This window comes from Siniperca chuatsi, linkage group LG17 (assembly GCF_020085105.1).
Source record: "Siniperca chuatsi isolate FFG_IHB_CAS linkage group LG17, ASM2008510v1, whole genome shotgun sequence".
NCBI classification, from domain to species: Eukaryota; Metazoa; Chordata; class Actinopteri; order Centrarchiformes; family Sinipercidae; genus Siniperca; species Siniperca chuatsi.
The window spans coordinates 10,129,244-10,149,414 of NC_058058.1; the positions used below are offsets into that span (position 1 = coordinate 10,129,244).

General features: G+C 41.3%; 1 protein-coding gene across 5 annotated transcripts in view; it reads right to left on the reverse strand.

The window, feature by feature from the left end:
• Nucleotides 1-6,807: 6,807 nt before the first annotated feature.
• Nucleotides 6,808-20,171, reverse strand: part of rbms3 (RNA binding motif, single stranded interacting protein) — a 287,297-nt gene continuing 273,933 nt past the window's right edge. For 4 of the 5 annotated variants that reach the window (XM_044170807.1, XM_044170808.1, XM_044170812.1 and 1 more), the window contains 3 exons: nucleotides 17,219-17,308; nucleotides 15,216-15,334; nucleotides 6,808-14,087 (listed from right to left, as the gene is read on the reverse strand). In XM_044170807.1, coding sequence (XP_044026742.1) covers nucleotides 14,084-14,087; nucleotides 15,216-15,334; nucleotides 17,219-17,308 — 213 coding nt within the window. In that variant the 3' untranslated portion in view covers nucleotides 6,808-14,083. Of the gene's footprint in view, nucleotides 14,088-15,211; nucleotides 15,335-17,218; nucleotides 17,309-20,171 lie in introns of those variants that run through there. The other variant, XM_044170811.1, reaches the window with a different exon arrangement.

The window sequence follows — 20,171 nt, forward strand, 5'->3', positions numbered from 1 at the left end:
TGATTGGTCAATTGCGGCATTCTACAGTCTGTTATTTCTGAATAACAGACTGTTGCTATAGACGCAGTTCTGATCATAGACTTTGGAGTCCTATCATATCAATCCGCAGAGTCCTATGGCAAAAAAACATTTTAAAATATTTTTTAAATCAATTAAATTAATATTTGGTGTCAAATTATTGATTTTTTTTTTTAGCAAAGTATCTGTGTAATAAGTGGGATGATGTACAGCAAGCTGGTCATTATTGCAAAATTCATGCATCACCCAGTCGGGGTTAATTTCGCAATAATGACCGGCTCTCAGCAAGAAAGCAAATAAGTGCATTTCCCAAAAACTATTAAGTCAGATAGTGTTTTGATTTTTGTTTGATACTAGCACATTTCTCTGGATTACACAAAATTCACCTTTACGTAAATAACAACAACAAAAAAAACTTCACTCAAGGTCCATATATTAGCTTTTTGCGGAGCTTTCAACAGCATCTCGTGATATTCCTCTGTGTGCTCAAGTGATCAAAGTTCTGTACTTCATGATAATGTAATTGAGCAAACTCAGTCTGCTGAGACAGACTGTGAGAGGTGGTTGGAAAAAGCTAGTAAGTGGGCTTTGAGTTTTTTTAAATTACTATCATTTTTATTTTGGTCAAACTGCAATTTCTAAGATCAAGAATGAACTTAATCATATCAATCCCTGTCATATATTTCCGAACACATCACGGTCACATCTGGAGGGACTGAGGTGTTTTGGAGGCCTTTGGAGTAGGAGATGTTTTACGGCCCCACATGTCAGAAGCTTACACATGTTCCCATTACAGTACCACAAATCGGTGGCGCCGGGTCGGCCCCAGGAGCATGTGTGGTCCTCCTCTTGTTACCGGGAGGACTGTTTATCCACCTGCAAACTGTTGCTGTAGATCACATCACTTGGCCTGGAGGTGATAGTGTGCTATTAGGATCTCATTCTACAGCCCTCAAGGTCCAATGGGCTGCAGGGGGAAGAGAGGAGGTGAATGATCAATCTTCCTCTCTTTTCTTTATTTTTCTTCCTATATCTTCCTTCTCTTGTTCTCTCTCCATTTGTCTCGTTCTCTCTCACCGTCTCTCCCTTCCAGTGCTTTCCCTCTTCCTCCCTCTTCTGCTTCTCCCCACATTTCTTAATACACCTTTTCCTGCTTCTTTAAGTTCCCATTTCTCTCCCTACTTCTCTCATTTTTACATTGAAAACCTTCTCTTCACCTTTCTATTCTATCACTTTCACTTTACACAAACCTGCCTGCTGTCAACTCCATTTTTCATCCTTGACCTCCCATTTCTCCCCTCTTTATCTCCATTATTACCTTTTTCCTCTTCACTCACATGCAAACTTATTGAATGCTCACAATCACAGCACACACTAGATACACTCAAAACTGCATATCCATTCATTCTGATTAGCAATTCATGGCTTAAAATGCCCATTTCGATAGTTTATTTCATTCAGCGGCTGGTTATGAAGAAAGATGCTTTCTTGGAAACTGGATTAGAGGAAACATTTAACAATGTCTTCTTAGAATAGGGGGAACTAATTGTGCACTCTGACTTACAGCAAATTCAAAACAGAAAGTGTTTGATGTTGACTTTCTGTAAGTTAGAAACCTGCAACATCAGTTCAGTTTCAGTGTGGCTGTGCTTGTCTGTTTGTTTTGTTGCAATATGCTTTGCCATCTGATTTCCCCTTTTTTTGGATCATGTAAACGATAGACTCCTAATAATATTTACCTCTCAAAGGTCTAAGGTAGGAGTACATGTTTATATTTTAGGACCATCTGGGAGAAGTCATGTTATTCTTAGCCTCTATACAATTACAATAAATGACTGACTGTCTCTCTCTCTATTTCACACATATAGAGACACAAACACAAACTTAAAACTATTGTCATTGTTTTCTGTTACCAATTCAGCTTCGGTGGGAAGGAGAGTAAAGGTCAGCTCTTGTGTCCGGCCTGCTGGGAAGCTCATGGCCAAACATATTTGCACGCACACGCACACGCACACACACACACACACACACAAACTGCATAAACTCTAATTATTTTTATAATTGGAATTAGATTTGATATCTAGATTTGTTTTTTGTTCTACTAAGTGCTGCAGCTCTTGCGTCTATCAGTCGGCTAAATATTCTGGTCTGAGCTCTCAGATAATGGTCTCAATGCCATGATGATTCTGGCGTAACTCCTCTTAGTGGCCATAAACAGATCCAAATCATAAAGGTGGGACCAGCAGAACAGCTCATAGTCTTTGAACGGGTAACTGTGCTCAGCTAGCAAATACAAATCTTTTGGGGAATGACTTGACCCATATTCCACACTAGGTAGTAACATTTAAAAATAAATCCTAGCTTGTTCTAAAATAACATGGAAATGGAAATGGAAAAATAACCAAACTTATAACCTGAACATCTAATTCAATAATGAGAATTAAAAATCATTCCCTTCCTGTCCTCTGCATCTGAGGAAACACCTGTTTACCTTGAAGTTGACCCGTGACTGTGAGTTACCTTAAAAGGATAACTCTGGTCTATTACCACTTTGATTAATTTTTAGGGTTATAATATCTATCAGTCATTGTACTCACCAAAGTAACTGTAGTACACACAAACAGTCAGATGATCAGACTGTAAACAACAGGTTGTAAACAAGCAAAGTTTAGCAAGAATATCTAAATCTGGCTAAACATTAGGACAGACGTGTCAATGTATCTTATCCTCCATGTATGACAACTTCTCCGGGCTGCTCAAATTAAAAACAACCTGTTTTGAGTCAAACTGATTGGTTACATAAGGGTTAATGACAGGAAGTGGTGCATTAATGTAAAAGTCATGAGGTACTGGCTTTCTTCACATCCTAAATTAACACCTATTGTCATCAGCATATTGAGAACAGAGCTGGGCCCTTGGCACAGACCCACTGCTGTGCCACCTGGGGAACAATACCTTCTGTGCAGCCCCCAGAATCTCCTGGGATACAATTGTTCCACTAATGTCATTGTAAACTTCAATAAGCTTTGGCTGGATTCCCAATTCCTGCAACACAATGATAGTAATTCATCATGGGAATATTGAAATGGAGCTGCTGTCTGACCGAATGTGTTGCCACAGGGATTCTATTGTAGATGCAGGGCAAGACATCCATGTTTTTCATTTGTTCTCCTGTTGGCTTGAGGAGCACATCTGGCGAAGATGTTCACACTTTGTTTATCAATATGTGCTGAAGGGCTACATTTGATAAAGCTCTTAATGCAGGTGAAACAATAACCGGACAGATTTAAAGCTGCATTTATCAGTTTATTTGGCCACTTGGGGGAAGAACTTCCACAACAAGCTAAAAATCACACACATCTGATATACAGTATAACAGCCTTGTCAAGTTGATATGGCTAACATGTTAGCAAACTATTACCTTTTTATACATCCAGCAGACACAGAGCAACATTAGCATTCAAATGGAGTTGTGTTTCTGGTGACCTAACGGACGTTAAGTCCAATATTTACTCTTCTGAGAGAAATACTTTAGCTGCTAAATGCTCCACTATGTTCACTAGCTAGTTGCTAACTTTGTCTTTCTGACGTTTAGTGCTGGACAGGTACAGTGCACTCTGGTTATCAGAACCTTTTTGGCTGAAAACAGCTGTCTGCTGATTAGAGCAGTGAGAGTGAACCAAAATAGTAAAGTTGCGGGCTGTAAAACCAAAACAATGGGCTTAAAGAAGCTAAAACACTCTGTAGAGCTGAAGACAGCTGCAGAGTCAGGTGATCATTCTCTGTGGGTTTGTTACTATGAATGACCCCTTTCACATTACCAACAAATCCTCCAAATGAAATGACAAAATATGTCAACATCCCAAGTGTTTTTAGGACAACTTAATTTGTCTGTTCCCTTCCAAATCACTAAAATAAAAAAACTTTCTATTTTATGATGATGTATGCAGACTTTGTCACTCAATAATAATATCACTCAACTTCACTTCTTCCTTTGCTTCACTTGACTTGAGCGTAAACATCGTTTTGGGGCATATTTTGGGGCAATAATTTGTCGTTTTACACCTAGTAATTTGACCAGTTGTTCACATAAAGATGATTGATTAGTGCAGCTTTAAACTTCAGCCCCAAATGATTTAAAGGATAACTCTAGTTTATTACACGTGCCATATTTTTGTAGTTTTAGCCATCATTTCTATCAGGGATACCATTGTACTCACCAAAGTAATTGCTGAGATCTGAGAACACGGTAACATCACAACATTGAAGTCCAACAAAGCAAAAAAGACGAGCGGTGAGACGATCAGAAAGGCTGTAAACAATCAAAAAGTTTAGCCTGATGATCTAAGCCACTATTTGGCAGTAAAACATAGCGTGAGTGCACCTGAAATATCTGTAATCCTTCATTGCACAGGAAAATTTTGGGCGCTCACAACACAAATACACTAGGTCAAAGTTGAACCTGGAAGTCGGTCTGCAAGCTGTGATGGATATTTACAATAGACATAATATTTTACTGTTCACCTTCATTTTCTCTTCCATATAAGTTTTGCTAACCTGCAGATTTGTTTAAACCCTGAATGATCATCTGACTGCTTGTGTTTCTTGACCCATTTGACTGTTTTTTTTAGTGATGTCACTGCAACCCCACTTCTCAGCAATTAAATGGGTTAATACAATCTACTTATGGCCAAAATTCCAAAATAAGATCCCAGTTGTGATTAACTGGAATTATACTTTAACAATTTCAGATTTGTGCCAAGATTATAGACATGTTACTCATGCAATATTTCTTCCTGAATCTAATAGACCTAGATGGTATATAAATATGAATCGTGCATTTCTCCACTAATGAGATATCCACAATAAGCTTGTAATGAGGTTCACTGGCCTAATGTTGCATTCACATATTCCTAGATTAAGCGAATAATGAATTCCCCCTCAAAACACACCAAACCCCTCTTGGGCATTATTTAGATTTTAGCTCAGCAGTGCACATCCCCCCTTTGGTTAATTATGTCTCTCTTAGTGGAGTATGAGCTAATAAGGAAGCACCAGGTGTGTTTGTGGTTGCTGACGATTCTTAATTGGTTGCAAAACCACTCAGACTGCACCTGGACGCTCAGGGTCGTTAAAGGTCTCAGGCCCAATCAACCCAATTTCACTAAATCCTCTGTTTAGATTGGTCTGGAATAAAATCAGTTGTGTACAACTAGCTGGAACCTGAAACCTTGTCACCCCAGATGTCTATACAGATCATTTGTTGTAGGCAAATAGATATCCTTCAGAACCAAAATAATGGTTACTAATTATTAGTACTTGTTTTGTAGCATGTGGGTCATTTTTATTATATCAGGACAATCCTTTTAGCATGTATTGTACTGTAAAAACAAACAGTTCTCTTTTAGGTCTGCATCTTTAAACGCACATGGGATTTATGTTTCCGTATAGTTCACAGTTGTCACAGTGAAGCTCCTGCCAGGATTTGCCATCAGCTCCCTTATCAACACTAAATGCTGCATCCGGGGACCCCTCAAAGAGCATGTTTATCCTATATAAATGCACATCAATCAGACAATTTGTACTGCAAGTAGGACAGATATATTTTAATGCACGTCCAGGCTTTTCCTTCCTAATCTTTGTATACAGTATATTCAGCAGATGGCAAATGCTTGATGGGAAGGCTGGTTGTATTGCCGTGTTGAGTTTCACCTAGTGGAGAAGTCCTTGATTTGTATCCAGTGGTGGTGTGTGTGTTTATGTGTGTGTGTGTGTGTGTGTGTGGAGGGGTTCTCACTCCGCTGTGAAATAAACACACCAGATAACATCTGTGTTGGTATGCTGCACCCTTGTGGTGCTCAACTGCTACATCTCTATAAGTCCAGATAAGGAGGCTGCCTGGCTCCAAGGGAGTGAGATTCAATCTGTGGCATTTCACTCGATAAAGGATCCCACTGCATTTTCCCAGATTTAACAGCCATAGTGTGTGTAGTAGAGAAAACCACAGCACCACGGAGAAGTCTCTCAGAGCATTAAAATGTTTTAAATTGCTGTGAATGTACCACACCAACAGCACTGAGGTACTTCTCTGTATTCTCACATCAGCAGATGTGGAAAAAAAAAGGAAGCTGTGACTCTTGACGGCCCAATCATACACATTCTAGTGCACATGCACACACACTCAGTCTAATCCAACCAGTCAATTGTTCTCTTTTAAGACGTCCTTTGTCTTAGAGTGCCGGCCTTGTTGCCTTGATCTTGCAGAGACATCTCTACGAGTGGTAACTTGGCTAGTGTGCAGCTCTGGTATTGACAGAACAGGCGTCCCTAGGAGGTGACAAGGACAGCAATTGATTGGGCCTAAATGAGAGTGAAGACGAAGATTGATTGCCATCGATCCACTTCTTCCTCCGGCAGGCTCCTCCGTCTTTGATTATGACCACTTTACGCCCAATCAAGTGTGTGTGAGCTGTGATGGGGGAAATCCCATCGAGAGGTATTAGCTCCATTTACGAAGGCTGTAATTATGAGAGGATGTGAGGGACCAAGGTCAACGCACAGCAGGTGCCATCAGGCTGGATGATAATAATAATAGAGCTTCCTCTTGCTTCCCACTGCAATTTAGTCATATAGATAATAGGCTATGGGGAAGATGGTGTGTTCTGTGTGTGTTCCTCAGAGGATGCTTGGTGCATAATAAATGTTTCCATAATAATGGCTTGAGGGCAGGAAAAACAGCAGATTAAAAGACAACAGTAATGCAGATTAAAAGACAACAGCGCTCCTTGGTGCTTTTTTCCACATTTTTTTATTGAAAGCTTCATCAGAGAGAAAAAAAACAACTCATAAAACCCAAGTCAAATCCTAACATCCACAGATGTACAGATAGTTTCTCAAAGATCACACACACTGAGCAGCGTGTGCGAGGCGTGACCATGTCCTCCTCGGCACCGAAACAAAGAAAAGTGAAAACCAAAAAAACAAAACTAAAAGAGAATACTAACACAAAACAAATCAAAAACCGCTCTGCTGTCCAAATAAATAGTTCCTCTTTTTATCTGGTAAATTAATCCCATGCCTAACACACTTTCTGTGCTGACTATCTCTAAACAATTTGGTCGGCCATTTCCTAGTGATTGTTGGATTTTGTATTTTTCAGGGAGCTGTTTGAACTCCACGAGTTGTGTGCTGGCTGGCTGGCTGCGCTCCTGGGGTTGTGTGGCCAATCGATAGCTCTCATCAAAGGTGGACCGAAGCATCAATTAAAAAGCACAGGGCCTCGCTCTTGTGGGGGGTAGTTTGAGCAATTTTCCCACTGCATTATGTATGTGGAGTGTGTGTGTGTGTGTGTATGTGCTTGTCTGTGATGAGTTATTGAGCCACAGCTCTCCTTTACACTCTGTGGGAGACAGGCTGTGAGAGTAACTCTGAACTACTGTTTTCCTAACACACGAGAATCAATGTGGAATGGCTACAACTCCGTTCACAAGGATGAATCCGCAAGAGCCTCACGACAAGTGAGTATGACATGTAATGCATCTAATGAGTTTACTCATGTCACAGTGGGGAAGCCACACTACATGAATGCCTTTCTAAATCATGTCAGATTTAGGGATGGCGGCAGTGACTGTGAGAAATGGTGAGTTAGGGACGGATTGAGAAAACTTTTTTTTTTTTTTTTTTTAAAGTAAGCACCTTGCCTTGAAAACTGGAGAGACACCAGAGAAAACCTGGATGTAAGTAAAGTCTCAAGATCTGTATTTATCAGCTATCTCAGGGAAGCTCAAAGAAGATCAGATTTACCGTGTGGAGAGTGTGTGTCTTATCCGAAGAGGACTGACAGGGAATGAAATGTTACATTCCCCACATTCGCTCTAAATGTACAGTATACTTTCTTCATCCTGCATCAAATAGTAGTTTGAAAACAATTCTGAGCATCTGCTTACACTAGATGAGTGAGATTTACTGCATTGTGGTAATTTAGATGTTGTCAGATATATGGTTAATTTCACAAAAATATACATCACAAAATATTAAATACTTAATATATGATTGCATAAACTTTGTTTTGACTTTTTGGCGCTATGGCAGCAAACAATATCATCCTGACACTTCAGCAGGCAAACCGTTGAAGGTGATAGAACACCAGTAGGGCCCAGGTTTACTAAGCAATATGAAATGCCAACAAGGACATTACACCTCCAACCTGCTATGGAGGTGTGATAATGAATGCGATGGTGGAAACTTGGCCTATGATCCATGAGCCCATTTCACAAAGGCTATTTGCGAGCAGTGCTTGGACACAGATTCCAACTGGGGGCAGCGTCACGTTTCACAAATGATCGTTGCTTCTCGAGTCCTAGAGGGTTCTCTCATGCATGGGTCACAAGTATGGCGTTTGTTTTGATTAGTGAAACGTGTCAAAATTAACACAAGAGGACATGATGTCGTGTTGCAAATCACAGCTTGCACGTTGCAAATGTTGTGAAACGGGTCCCTCGATCTCTGGCCAATCTTCTCTAAAAGTAGGTGAGATCCTAAGATTACGAGAGAGCAGCAGATTGGAGTCTTTGATGTTTGATGTCTTTCCTAAAGCTGAAAAGGATGCTGATGTGGACTTAAAGAAGGGGAAGGAAAAAATGTAAGAGGTGGAAAATGATAAGCAACTGTGCAGAAAAGGAGAGAAAGAGTATATCTTGGTGTGATGGAATAGGAAAGGAAGAGTGTGTGTTGCTAGTTAGTGATGGGTCAAACTGGTCTCCTCCTGGAGTCCTGTACAGGGGACATACTGCTGCATGAAGACGGAGAAACTCCAGGCTATGACCACTCCTGCCCGGCAACAGCAGCTAATGATCCCCCCCCTCTTTCTTTCTCACACAAATACACTTTCTCTCTTGGTATAGCTGGCTCCTGGTTTGTGCTGACACATGACTGGGGGTAGAGCATTTCTGCTACAGCCTCCTGTAAATTGCAGGCATGCCTTCTGTACACTCCCGCAAAGGTATTGGTATTCTGAAAAGGTACATTATGCCATTGTGCTATTAAGAAAAAGCCTTTTCTGTTTGTTCAATTGGGTAATCTTTCAGATCTGTGAAATATTGGTGCGGTACACCAAAAGCAAACACCTGCCTTAACATCTTTTTCTTTCTTGAATCTCCATTAGCAAAACAGAGCTGATATTCTTTGTTGTGCAGTTTTTCCATGATCTCTTGGCTATTTGTAATCCTATTTCCCATAATACCATTACTATTGAATCTCAGGCCATTTGTAGGACGCTCTGCTCTCTACTGTACTCTATAAAACAGCCGCTGTAAAAGTCTAGGGAACTCGGTTATAGCGATGCTGTATTCATAACTTCACTAAAAGTTGAACTGTTGAGTAGAACAACTCTTAACACATACACACAGGCACACACATACTAGCTTAAAACTGGTAAAGTTATAGTTCAGCAGCTCTGTTGTTTAATTAGGACACTTAAAATAACTCAGAAATGGAATACAGTGAGTTCATGCTACAATGACGAACAGATGAGTGACGTGGGAGCTCTAAAACCCAACATTTGTAAGTTGTTAGCTGTTAAAGATTGTAATGTGGCAGAGACTTGTTCATTGGGAGATAAGAGCAAATCATAGCCTCGCGGCAAGTGAAAGCAGATGTTGAGTGGCAGATCAGATGAAACGAAAAGGGCAGGTGTTGATTTGATTGGACAATAAACAGCTGAACGGTCATTGAGAGACAGTTTGAATTACACATTTGGCTTTTGACCTCCGTTGGTGGATGGAAGAAAAAAAATGTAAAGCAGGTATTTTACATTGTTACATGTGTGAAAATGTACGTATGGCTTTAACAGTGTAGTTCACTTCAGGAACCTGTGTGCCTGTTTCTTTTGTGTGAGGAAGTGGACAGACGGCCTGTTAAGAGTGAGTTCATGGCCAAATGATCAACAGTGGCCAGCTCCTCACAGAGATCTGTTAACACAATGAAGGCACAAGCCCAAGACTGCTTCCTCTTTAGCACCATAGAGTGGCTTCGATATTGTGTAGCATTTCTTTAGCACAGCTGAATCAAACAAGCTCTTCCATGTGCTTTTTTCATTTTTTTTAACTATCACACAGATAATTTGGAATCATTTGGAAGCTTCATTAAAAGGCACTCGATGTACAATTTGATTGTTACTTACAAACATCGCCACGCACAATAACATAGCTTGCCTGTAATGTGCACAACACGCCATTATGTCCCAAAATGCAGCGCTGGACTTGGATTTGAATGAGTCACATGAACTGCAAGAGCTCAATTGCAATTGTCACCAAACAAAAAGCTCCCTCTCTGTCTGGAAGAAAAGGGTCTTTTGAGGGACACTGGAGTGGATCCTATTGCCCCAGAGGGAGACAAATTGGGCCCGTCAAGCCTCATTGCGAGAGTGACTGAAATTGGTTTGTGGTTCTGCTTCTGCACCATCCAATAAAGAGAAGAAACCTCAGAGAGAGTGCGAGAGAGGGGGAAGAAGGACAGAATGAGGTAAAATGAGAGCAAAAGGAGCCTGGCTTGGCCATGGCACATCAATGGTGCCAATGAAGCAGGGAAAAAACGGGGTCTTTTTAGCGCTGTAGCACCACAGTGGGGCAGAGCAAGCAGACATGGGTGAACAGAGCAGAAACACACTGCTCCTGACACACAAAGGCTGCTTTAATGGGGGCAAAAATGGCTGCTGTCCCACAGGCAATTTCTTCAGGGACAATCCTCAGAGATGGAATCATTGGAAACCTCACACAGCTCTGGGATGGAAAGACAGCATAAGATGAGACAGGGTTGTTTGTGCAATAAATTGGGACAACCAAGGGTGTAACTGACACTCAGTAGTGGGGTCGAGGAAGGAGCTGCCATCAACATCTTGTTATGGCTGGTGAGGAGCCCAGTTAGTTCCTGACGTCCCCTGCTTGTGTTGGGCAAATGATCAGGGGGGTGTTCAAGACAGACAGTCCTTGTCTACCCTTTAAACATACTTCTTCCATGCCTTGTTAGTGTCAGAGTGATAGTCTTACAATGCAAACAGGTCTTACAAAGCAAAGTTCCCTGGTTTACAGATGTCCTCTCATTGAGTAAAAGAGTCAATTTTGCTTGTGCTCAGTTGTGTTTTTAAGAAACTGTGCAACATTTCTTCACAGTAATTTCTTGGAGTCCCTGCTGGTTGCCTATCAACCTCACTAGCTGCGGTTACATGCACACTCTTTTGTCATTCTGATTGAAATCATTCTTATTGAAGATTTCGGGTCAATTGTTTACATGGATGTAATCTAATACAGGTGTTTACAAGCGCTGACACGTTTAATTGGAACAGCTGTGTGACATGCGCATAAGTGATGTATACTCATGCATCCGTCTTCCTCAAAGGCTACCTGACATTTGTTTGATCAGCTCCCTGAAGATAGATACCTATCCTCTGATCAGCGCAGTATTTGCCGTTATTGTGTTGCTTCTTGTGGAGTGGAGAAGCGTTCGTCCACAACATTTACGTCATAATAGAGGGCATGTGCAGAAAGAATGCGAGATATAACGTGTTTATTAGTCGGCTTTAGAGGTGCTGGTAGGCTGATTTTGTTACTTTCAGACAGAGCCAGGCTGGCTATTTCCCGTTTCCAGTCTTTGTGCTAAGCTAAGCTAAGCTGTTGACGGTAGCTTCATATTTACCGTACAGATAAGAGAGTGAAATTGATTTTCTCATCTAACTTTCAGGAAGAAAGCGAATAATCATATTTCCAAAAAATGTCAAACTATTCTTTTAAGCATTTCTATGACTTCTTCATTGTTTTTTAAAAATGCGTTGGCCGCAAAATAGGTTAAGTCAGTACCACAAGTGCCATAAAGTTAATGCAATCATTGCTAAAGATCAAAGTCAGATTTTTGTTGTGACTAACAACTTATCTGGTGTACAATATGCAGCAAACATCACTCATCTGGTATTCAGGCAAATACTCAAAAAAGTGACCTAGGTTTGGTAATATCAACATGATAGAGATTAAAATGAGGTCAAACAGCAGCAGGGAGATTCCCAGTTCAACATTGAAGCTCAGTATATTAAGAAATGGTTGAGTTTGGTATAGTTGAATCAAAGAGATAAAGAGACTGAGGACAGAAGCAGGAAGAGTAATAAGAGGACAAAGCTGGAAGCAATGTGTCGACAACCACGGAGCGTAGCAAGCAACATTCCCCAGTCTGTTTCCTTAAGTTTTCCCTGCAGGATCTGAGAGAGAGAGAGGTGGAATGCACCCACGGTGTGTGAAAGCATCGTAAAAGTGATGAGACATATAAAGAAATGAAAAGACAAGAAGAGGAGGTGAAGAAAAAGGACTTTTGGTAGGACTGCCACTGGTTGCATCACACTTTAAATACTGTTTGATGTGTGTGTGAGTTTGTACAGTAAGTGTGTGCATCTTTAGACATGTGTACATATGTGTGTGTGTGTGTGTGTGTTTGTGTGTGTGTGCGCATGTGTAACAGCTTAGACAACCGTGGAAAACTAGCTTAAACCCGGTGAAAAGAAGATGTTAAGATAGTAAGGACTGGTCCGGCCATCAAGGTCAAATAAAAAACAACGACAACAGCAACATCAACAACAGCAATATCAACATTAACATCATCAACAACAACATCAACAACAACAACAAAACCAAACTGAAAAATGAAAAAAAAAAAAAAAAAAAAAAAAAAAAAAACTGGTTCAGAGTGTCTCTTCATCTTTGGTATAAAAATGGCCATCCATGGGCTGCATTTGATCCACAACTAGGAAAGACTACAGAAATTGTCAACAATTTCCTCTATTGCTTTTGCACTGATTGGTTTAAACCGTAAGCTCCTACTGAATCTACTGTTTTTATTTCACTGCCAGAATTTTTTCCGTAGTTTTTTTTGTAGTTAATTTTATGATTTTTTTCTTCTTCTTTTGTTTTTTTTTCTTTTTGCAGTGTGACAAGCAAAGCGGGCTAAAAACATCTTAAAGCTCATAAAAAAGGTAAAATGTGGCAGATAAAAAGCACTAATGTCATTGACAGCAACTTTGCCATGTAAAATAATAATTATGATAATAAAAAACAAGTTCAGCATTTGCAACAGACTGCATCTACAATGCAGCATGTTTTCTTATGTTTTCATTTTTTCCTCATTGTGAAAAATCTCTTCAAAGCTTCTTCTCTCCCCCTCCTTCCCACCCCCACCCTCGAGTCTTTTTCCCCAACAGACATTTTGTTTTCTTCTGACACTTAGTTACCTCTGACATAATAATTATCAAAGTTTTCTTCTAATGAAGAAACGAAAAAAAGCTCTTCTCTATTAAATCTGTACAGCTTATGTGATAGATTCTTTTTTCCTCTTTAGAACAACTCATCCAGTGTCTTGTACCCTCCAAGTGGTCCAAGAGACTGATTTTGTTTGCTTTTTTTCCCCCTAACCAGACGTCAGACTTCAACTCTGTAAAAAGTTTCTGGCGCCCTTCAAATTAAGGCCATGAAGATTCAAGAAAGAAAAAACACTTTGTTTTCGAATATATCTAGAAAACTAAAATTTAACACTAGAACATAAAAAAGAGTGAAAAGAAATTGTAGCTTAATATCTGAGGAAGACAGTCTCTGTGTGTATCTCAAACTTGACTCCCCTTTTCTAATTACAAAATAAACTTCATCACCTACCTGCGCATTCAACCTTTTCTTTTGTAATTTTTTATTTGTTTTTTCTTCTTTTTTTAAATTTTTTTTAAATTGGTTGAGATTTTTCTTTGAGAAACTTTTCAAGCTTCAGCCCAGCCCTTCAGGCAGGTTCCCAGACTAAACAATTTCACTTCTTTGCACTGTGCCCAGCAATTTTCCCATCCCCTTCCTCAGCACTCTTTACCTCCTTCTTGCATTTTTTTTTCTCGTAGGCCAGGTAGGAAATGAAAAAAGTGTCTCTTTTTTTGGTGCCTGGGCAATCTGGAAGCAATCTCTTTATTTTCTCTTTTCCTCACATTCACAGTGCAGCCACCTTCTGTCTCAAGGCAACGCTGTCACAGGAACATTCGCTCAGGACGTTGCTATCTGATGAAAGAGGAGAAAACACAGAGAGAGAGAGAGAGAAAGAGAGAGGGGTGTGCAGTTGTAATCAAAGCACAATATTACAAACACAGGAAAGCAATAGAGCTGACAGCTGACAGCCCCGTCAGAAGACTGAAGCAAAATGAAGCACGTTCTGATCAGGTCAAAAAAGCAAAAAGCTACCAAAATGACGAACAAATGACAACAGCAGCCAGGAATAGGAGTCATTTTATAATGACGAAGTCTCTCTTAGTCCTCTCATTTTACTTACTTTCGAGATTAGTATTTTGTACTGTGCTGCTTAACAAAATATTTGTCAAAGAGAAATACCTTGCAATTTCAAAAAACATCTAAAAAATATTTTGTATGATAATATCCCTTTAGTTCACTAAATAATTCACAGACAGGAACATAGGCTGTATATAAAAATGAACAATGCGTTTCCACTTCCTCCCACTGTACAAAAATGAAGCCAAAATATCCCGGATATGGGAGCTGCTATCTTGCGCTGGTGACATCGTTTTGAGTCAGAGTCTGCGCAGTAGTGATCGGGGTTGGAGCCGCGGTATCGAGGTCCCGCCCATACACCCGGCTGACTCAATCGCGAGCCGGCCTCAGCTGTCAATTATGACGTGAAAGTCATGTTTTATATTAGAACCAAGCTTATCAGAAAAATGAACACCTGAACAAAAGATCAAGCGTGACACCTAACACCTAACATCAAGCGTGATAAGAACTACCTAAAATGACAGAATGACAGAAACCATCTTTGGAAACCATCTTTGGAAACCCTCCATCACATGGATGTAAAATTATATAAAAAGCCAATATGACCATAAAGCTAACCTGCTCATTGATTTGCAACATTGCCTATCATGACCTAATACACACATTAAAGGGATGAATACCTCGGTATAAACGGTCAAAATCTCTGAGGGTAGACAAATTTATATTGTCTCTCACAATATATATTGTCATATCGCCCACCCCTAATGCTTCCAATTAAAATAATAATGATAATAATAATAATAAATAAAAAAAAGATTAATAATAAATAATAATACCCTGAAAAGAGAGAATACCGAGTTAAAATGTTTGACAGCAACTGTCCTGCTTCACTGTTTGACTTACTTGGACTGGTATGAGTAAGCATGGTCGGCAGCACTCTCCACCTGGATCTGTTGCTGCTGGCCAGCCACCTCCTGTGACGAGGGAGCCACTGTCTGGGGGGAGGCGTCCGTCACCACTCCCTGAGGACACACACAGGACAAAATGTGTCAGCTCCAAACTTTAACAAGCATCTCTCTGTGATACTTTCTGCTGAAAAGCATACGACTGAATCGAGTAAAATTCTGCTTCTATTACTTCTGTATGTACAACTGTACTGTTTCAAGTCCTTCTGTCCTCGAAGAGGGAACTGTTCTCTGTTGCTGTTTTATTTTGTCCTGTTAAAAGAGCGTTTTCTTACCCGAATCAAGGGTCTAACTATAGGGTGTCGTATGTTGTTCCCACTGTAAAGGCCTCTCAGACAAACTTAGAATTTTGGGCTTTAAAAATAATAATAAATAATATAATAAACAAAACTGTTTTGACATGACATAAAAGAAAACCAAATAAAACTGTTGTCATTATTAACTTCTCGGACTGACAGGTTCATCACTCTGAACTCATGCTGTGTAGACAAGCATTCCTCACACCCACAGAATTTAATTTCAAATATTGAACTTTTCCATCCAAAGATGTCAATATACTGTATGTCAGAAATGCATATAAATAATGGAGGAGACACCAAGATTTTTTCAATTCATGCACAGTAAGGTGCAGCCAAAAAATTGCTGTTTTGAATTTTAACATTCACTAATGTGTGATACAGCTTCAGTTCACCGTAAGGAAAATATAAAGGACTTTTGTGTTTTACATAATAATGAAGCTACTTAAGTGGAAAACATGGGAGGAATATTGGCAACAAGGTGGTTAAATAAAATACACAACAAAGAATACAGAAGTATTACTGACATTGCATAGGGAATAGTGTATAGGAGTCGAATATGTATGAATAATAAAACAAATCTTTAAGCAATTTAGCACATTTTGTACTAAATATCTTTAAAATCTTTAAAGATGGCCATGTGCACTGAATTTATCACAACGACCTCTTAGCCTTTTTATGTGTCTAGCATTACCGATAGCCCCCATCATTGAGTCATCTCAATCACCTTTAACAAGCTCTCAAGGATACTGCGTCCTGTCCATACATCAGCCCTCCAGACACTGGCTGATACAGTGATATACACCGCGCTGCTGACGCTGGCATTGAGAGGATGATGGTGAGGATGAAATAGGTAAGAGGCAGGCGCCAGGGGCTACACTACAACTACATCTCTCTCCTCCGTCCCACTCCTTCATGAGGAACTTTCTGAGGAGGGGGAGCTTGGGGGGTGCGCGACTAATGGGTCTGTCAGGGGAAACTGTCATTGTCCGTGGCTGGTGGGCTAACCAGAGCTCCGTGCCTGACGGATGTGTGTGTGTTCCAGTTACCTACCAGCCTGGACCGGCTGTGAGGGGGGAGAGAGAGAGAGAGTGAGAGAGTGACAGCACCGGCACTGTGTCTCACTTCAGCTCCTGTCATCTGATACACGACTGATAGTCCATCTGAATACGACTGCACTGTCAGCCGCCAGACAGCCGGCCTGCTTTCTTCGCCGGCCTGCCTGCCTGCCCGCCCGCTTTTGACGTTCATCATTTCTCAGGCTGGACTGCCCGAACCTGCCAGGAGCTCAGACAGCCGCCGAAGAAGTGACAAAGTCTGTGCTGCACTTCAAATGTCTTTCCCAAATACTATAAAACTTCTGACTCATCTTGCTTTACTTGCAGTTTTCATCCTTGTTATTTGCTGGTGGTGCAAGGCCATTTGTTTAGAGAGAATAAGAGCAATTTACAGCATGTTTCAAATGCAGTCTGTCTATTTAAAGACTGTTTTGGTCTGTTGATGCGGTGAGCAGGTTTAGAAATGACGAAGTGAGCGCTTGTGGGTGTAAGCGAGTGGGCTGTCAGGGGTAATGATGTCTTCCTTTGGGTAAACATCGACCGATTTTTTTATTAGTAAGTAAGGCGTGCATGTGTGTGGGTCTTACTTCGACAGGGACGGCTGTTGGAGGCACAGGAGTGTACTGGGGAATGTAGGTCCCTTGCATAGGCGCCGCGGCAGCTGCAGCAGTCATGTACTGAAACACAAACAAAAGACACACATCAAAATCCTTGCACATAAAAACCCCTTAAACACACATCACAATACACACATATTACATGCAACACACACCTTTGTGACCTAATATACCAAATCTTACTCCAAAATGAGACAAAAAGAATTTTCAGATATCCAACCCTAATATCACAATTCCCTGAACGTTTCATTCACTGCAATTATCCCCAAAACTATTTGGAATGGGAGCTTGTTGTGCCCTGGACATCCTTTGGAGGGTGCTAAAAGAATGTGTGTGCACTGTCAACAGAGCAGAGCTGAGCAGAGCAGTAGATATTATGTGAGGTAGACAGAGGAGAAGGAGGACGAAGAGATGTCCTGCTGTTCCACCAAAACTTCACAGGCAGACAAATGCACCAGGCCGTAGCTGAGAAGAAGATAAAAAAATAAAACAAGAAAGTGGAAGGGAGAGAGAGAGAGGAAAGAGAAAGCAGGAGGTCTGTTGCCTGTGGCCTATATTCCTTTAGTCATGCCTGCCCTGGCTTTTAACTGGGTGCTAGCTTGCTCCATGATGGCCATTTTACAGATGTGACACAGGTTTGGTTACATGACAGCCACAGGGCTTTCACATGCAACATGAATGAGAACACGGCACTTTGTGTGAGGCTTTCTCTGGGACTTGCTGTGAATGGATGTTGTGTGTGTGGGTATGGGGTGATGAACACGTGTGCCAGTGTAAACCTCATTTGCCAGTGTGTTTTTTTTTTTTTAATTAGCGCATGCCTGTGCATAAAAGATGACTTATCACCATTTGTCTGTCCAACTGTGCAGATGTATGTGTTCTTTCGTGCCCAGCTGTGTGTTGGGAACATACATGCGTGTCTGTGTGAATGTGTGTCTCTGTAAGTGCCTGTGAGAGACAGACAAAGACAAAGAGGCTTGGAGCGATAATGCTGCAGTACAGCGCCAACGGATGTGATCCCAGATAAAAGCCACCAGGCTGCCTCTCCGCCTCTCCTCGTCTTCCTGCTGCTTTTCCGGACCAAGGAAAAAAGGGAAGTACAATCCCTTTCTTTCTGTCTTATTTTTTCCTTTGCCTCTCAGTCCCCCTGCCAGTGCTAAAAAGCGTGGCGGCAGTATGCAGTAGGAGGCAGTAATGGAGGGGCTGTGCCGGGCTGTGGAGCCTTACTTGGCTGTGGGCCCGGCGGTGCTGGTGAAGTGTCATTAGCGGCAGCGTTGCTAATGGATCGGGTACGACTCCACCGCTCACCGCTAATGAGAGCAGCTAAAGGCCATGGACATGGGTGATTAACTCCCCCACCATCACTACACATGGCCAGGAGGATGCCCTGGGATGGATGTCAGTGTGTGTTCGTATGACTGTGTGGGTCTGTGCGTGTGAATTTAAGGTTATCACACCTTTAGGGCTGTCACACTCAGGACGGTGTGAGGTGGCATATCCAGAATTCCTGACACATTACCTCTCTGTGTCATCCCGTTTTCCCTCTCACCTTCCTGTCACTCGCTCGCTCTCTCACTCTCTCTCTCAACCTGCTATCGTCTAAAAGGGCCTATCAGATTGTTGAAGTGACCTTCTCCCCGGTGAATCGAAACCATGCATACAAATTTTCCTCAGGGCTTTTTGTCTTCGCCTCTCCTTCCCATTAACTTATTCAGCCAACTCACCTGTGAGGGCTGCATGAAAGCAAATGAAGGGAAGCAGAAGATAATTAGCAATATCAAAATCTCCCTGTCAAAGGGAGAATGTCCATTTGAAATGTTATATTTCTCTGCAGGACTGCAAAAGGAATTTAAATTAGATTTAACAAGAAAATTTAATAAGATAAGATTTTTTTCTTCTACCATAACCATTAGTTAACCTATTTAATGTGGCAGGTTGAGCAGGGCATATTTCTGCAGTTGCTGCTGTGGCAAGTCAGGGGGATGTCAAGCCTGGCCACAGTGAATTGGGTTGCTATGGTGATAAAGATGATTTTTGTCCAATTTCAACTCTTTTAATACTTCCCTGCCCATAGTCAGGGGACAGATTTGGGCAATATAAAGCATCCCTAATTGGTAATAAATGGTGTTTCATTCTCACAGTCACACACGCAGCCACACATATCTATGAACATGCACACACACATACACCTGCGCCTGGAACAGATGGCGTGTGCGTATGTTTGATGAACGGGAGGCCTGAATAGTTCCTTAACGAGGCTGGTGTGAGTAGACTCCTTAAGTCTCTTCTCTACCATCTATCTCCATGACATACACCTATAACTACAGTATAAAGTCAGACCGCAATGCAGCAATGCCAGGACGAAACTCTACACCACAGACAGAACCACTCTGGTACCACAGTGGTTTGGGCCTCTGCAACGTATAAGACAGTGGAATTTATGTTTGGTGGGTACAAGGATGATAGGGCAGTTTACTTTCTGCTGTCAGTTTTCCACATCATCAAGAATTCCTCTAGAAATTGTAGTTCTGGCACTGGAGTAATGCAGCACAGCACGTTAGCATGTTTAAATGTTCAAATAAATCATCCACCTCTCTGTCTGTCACTCAGTCTCCACATCTATCTATCCCCTCTGTGTTGACATGCTGTTCTGTCGCATCCTCTGCAAGGTGGAGAATAACAGTTGGTCAAGGCAAGAGCATCCAGCTACTCAGTGTAGGTTATTAATGGCAGAGCAGCGTGGGGATGGGCTCTGATGACTATTGATCTTAGCTGTGGGGCTCCAACATGATGGGAACTATTGGAGCTGCACACCAGCGGCTGTGAATCACAGTGCTGTACCATATGCACAGCCCTACATATCTTGGCCCCCAGGCGTTGTTAACACCCCGCTTGCAGAGATTTATTCTGGCAAAATCAGTGT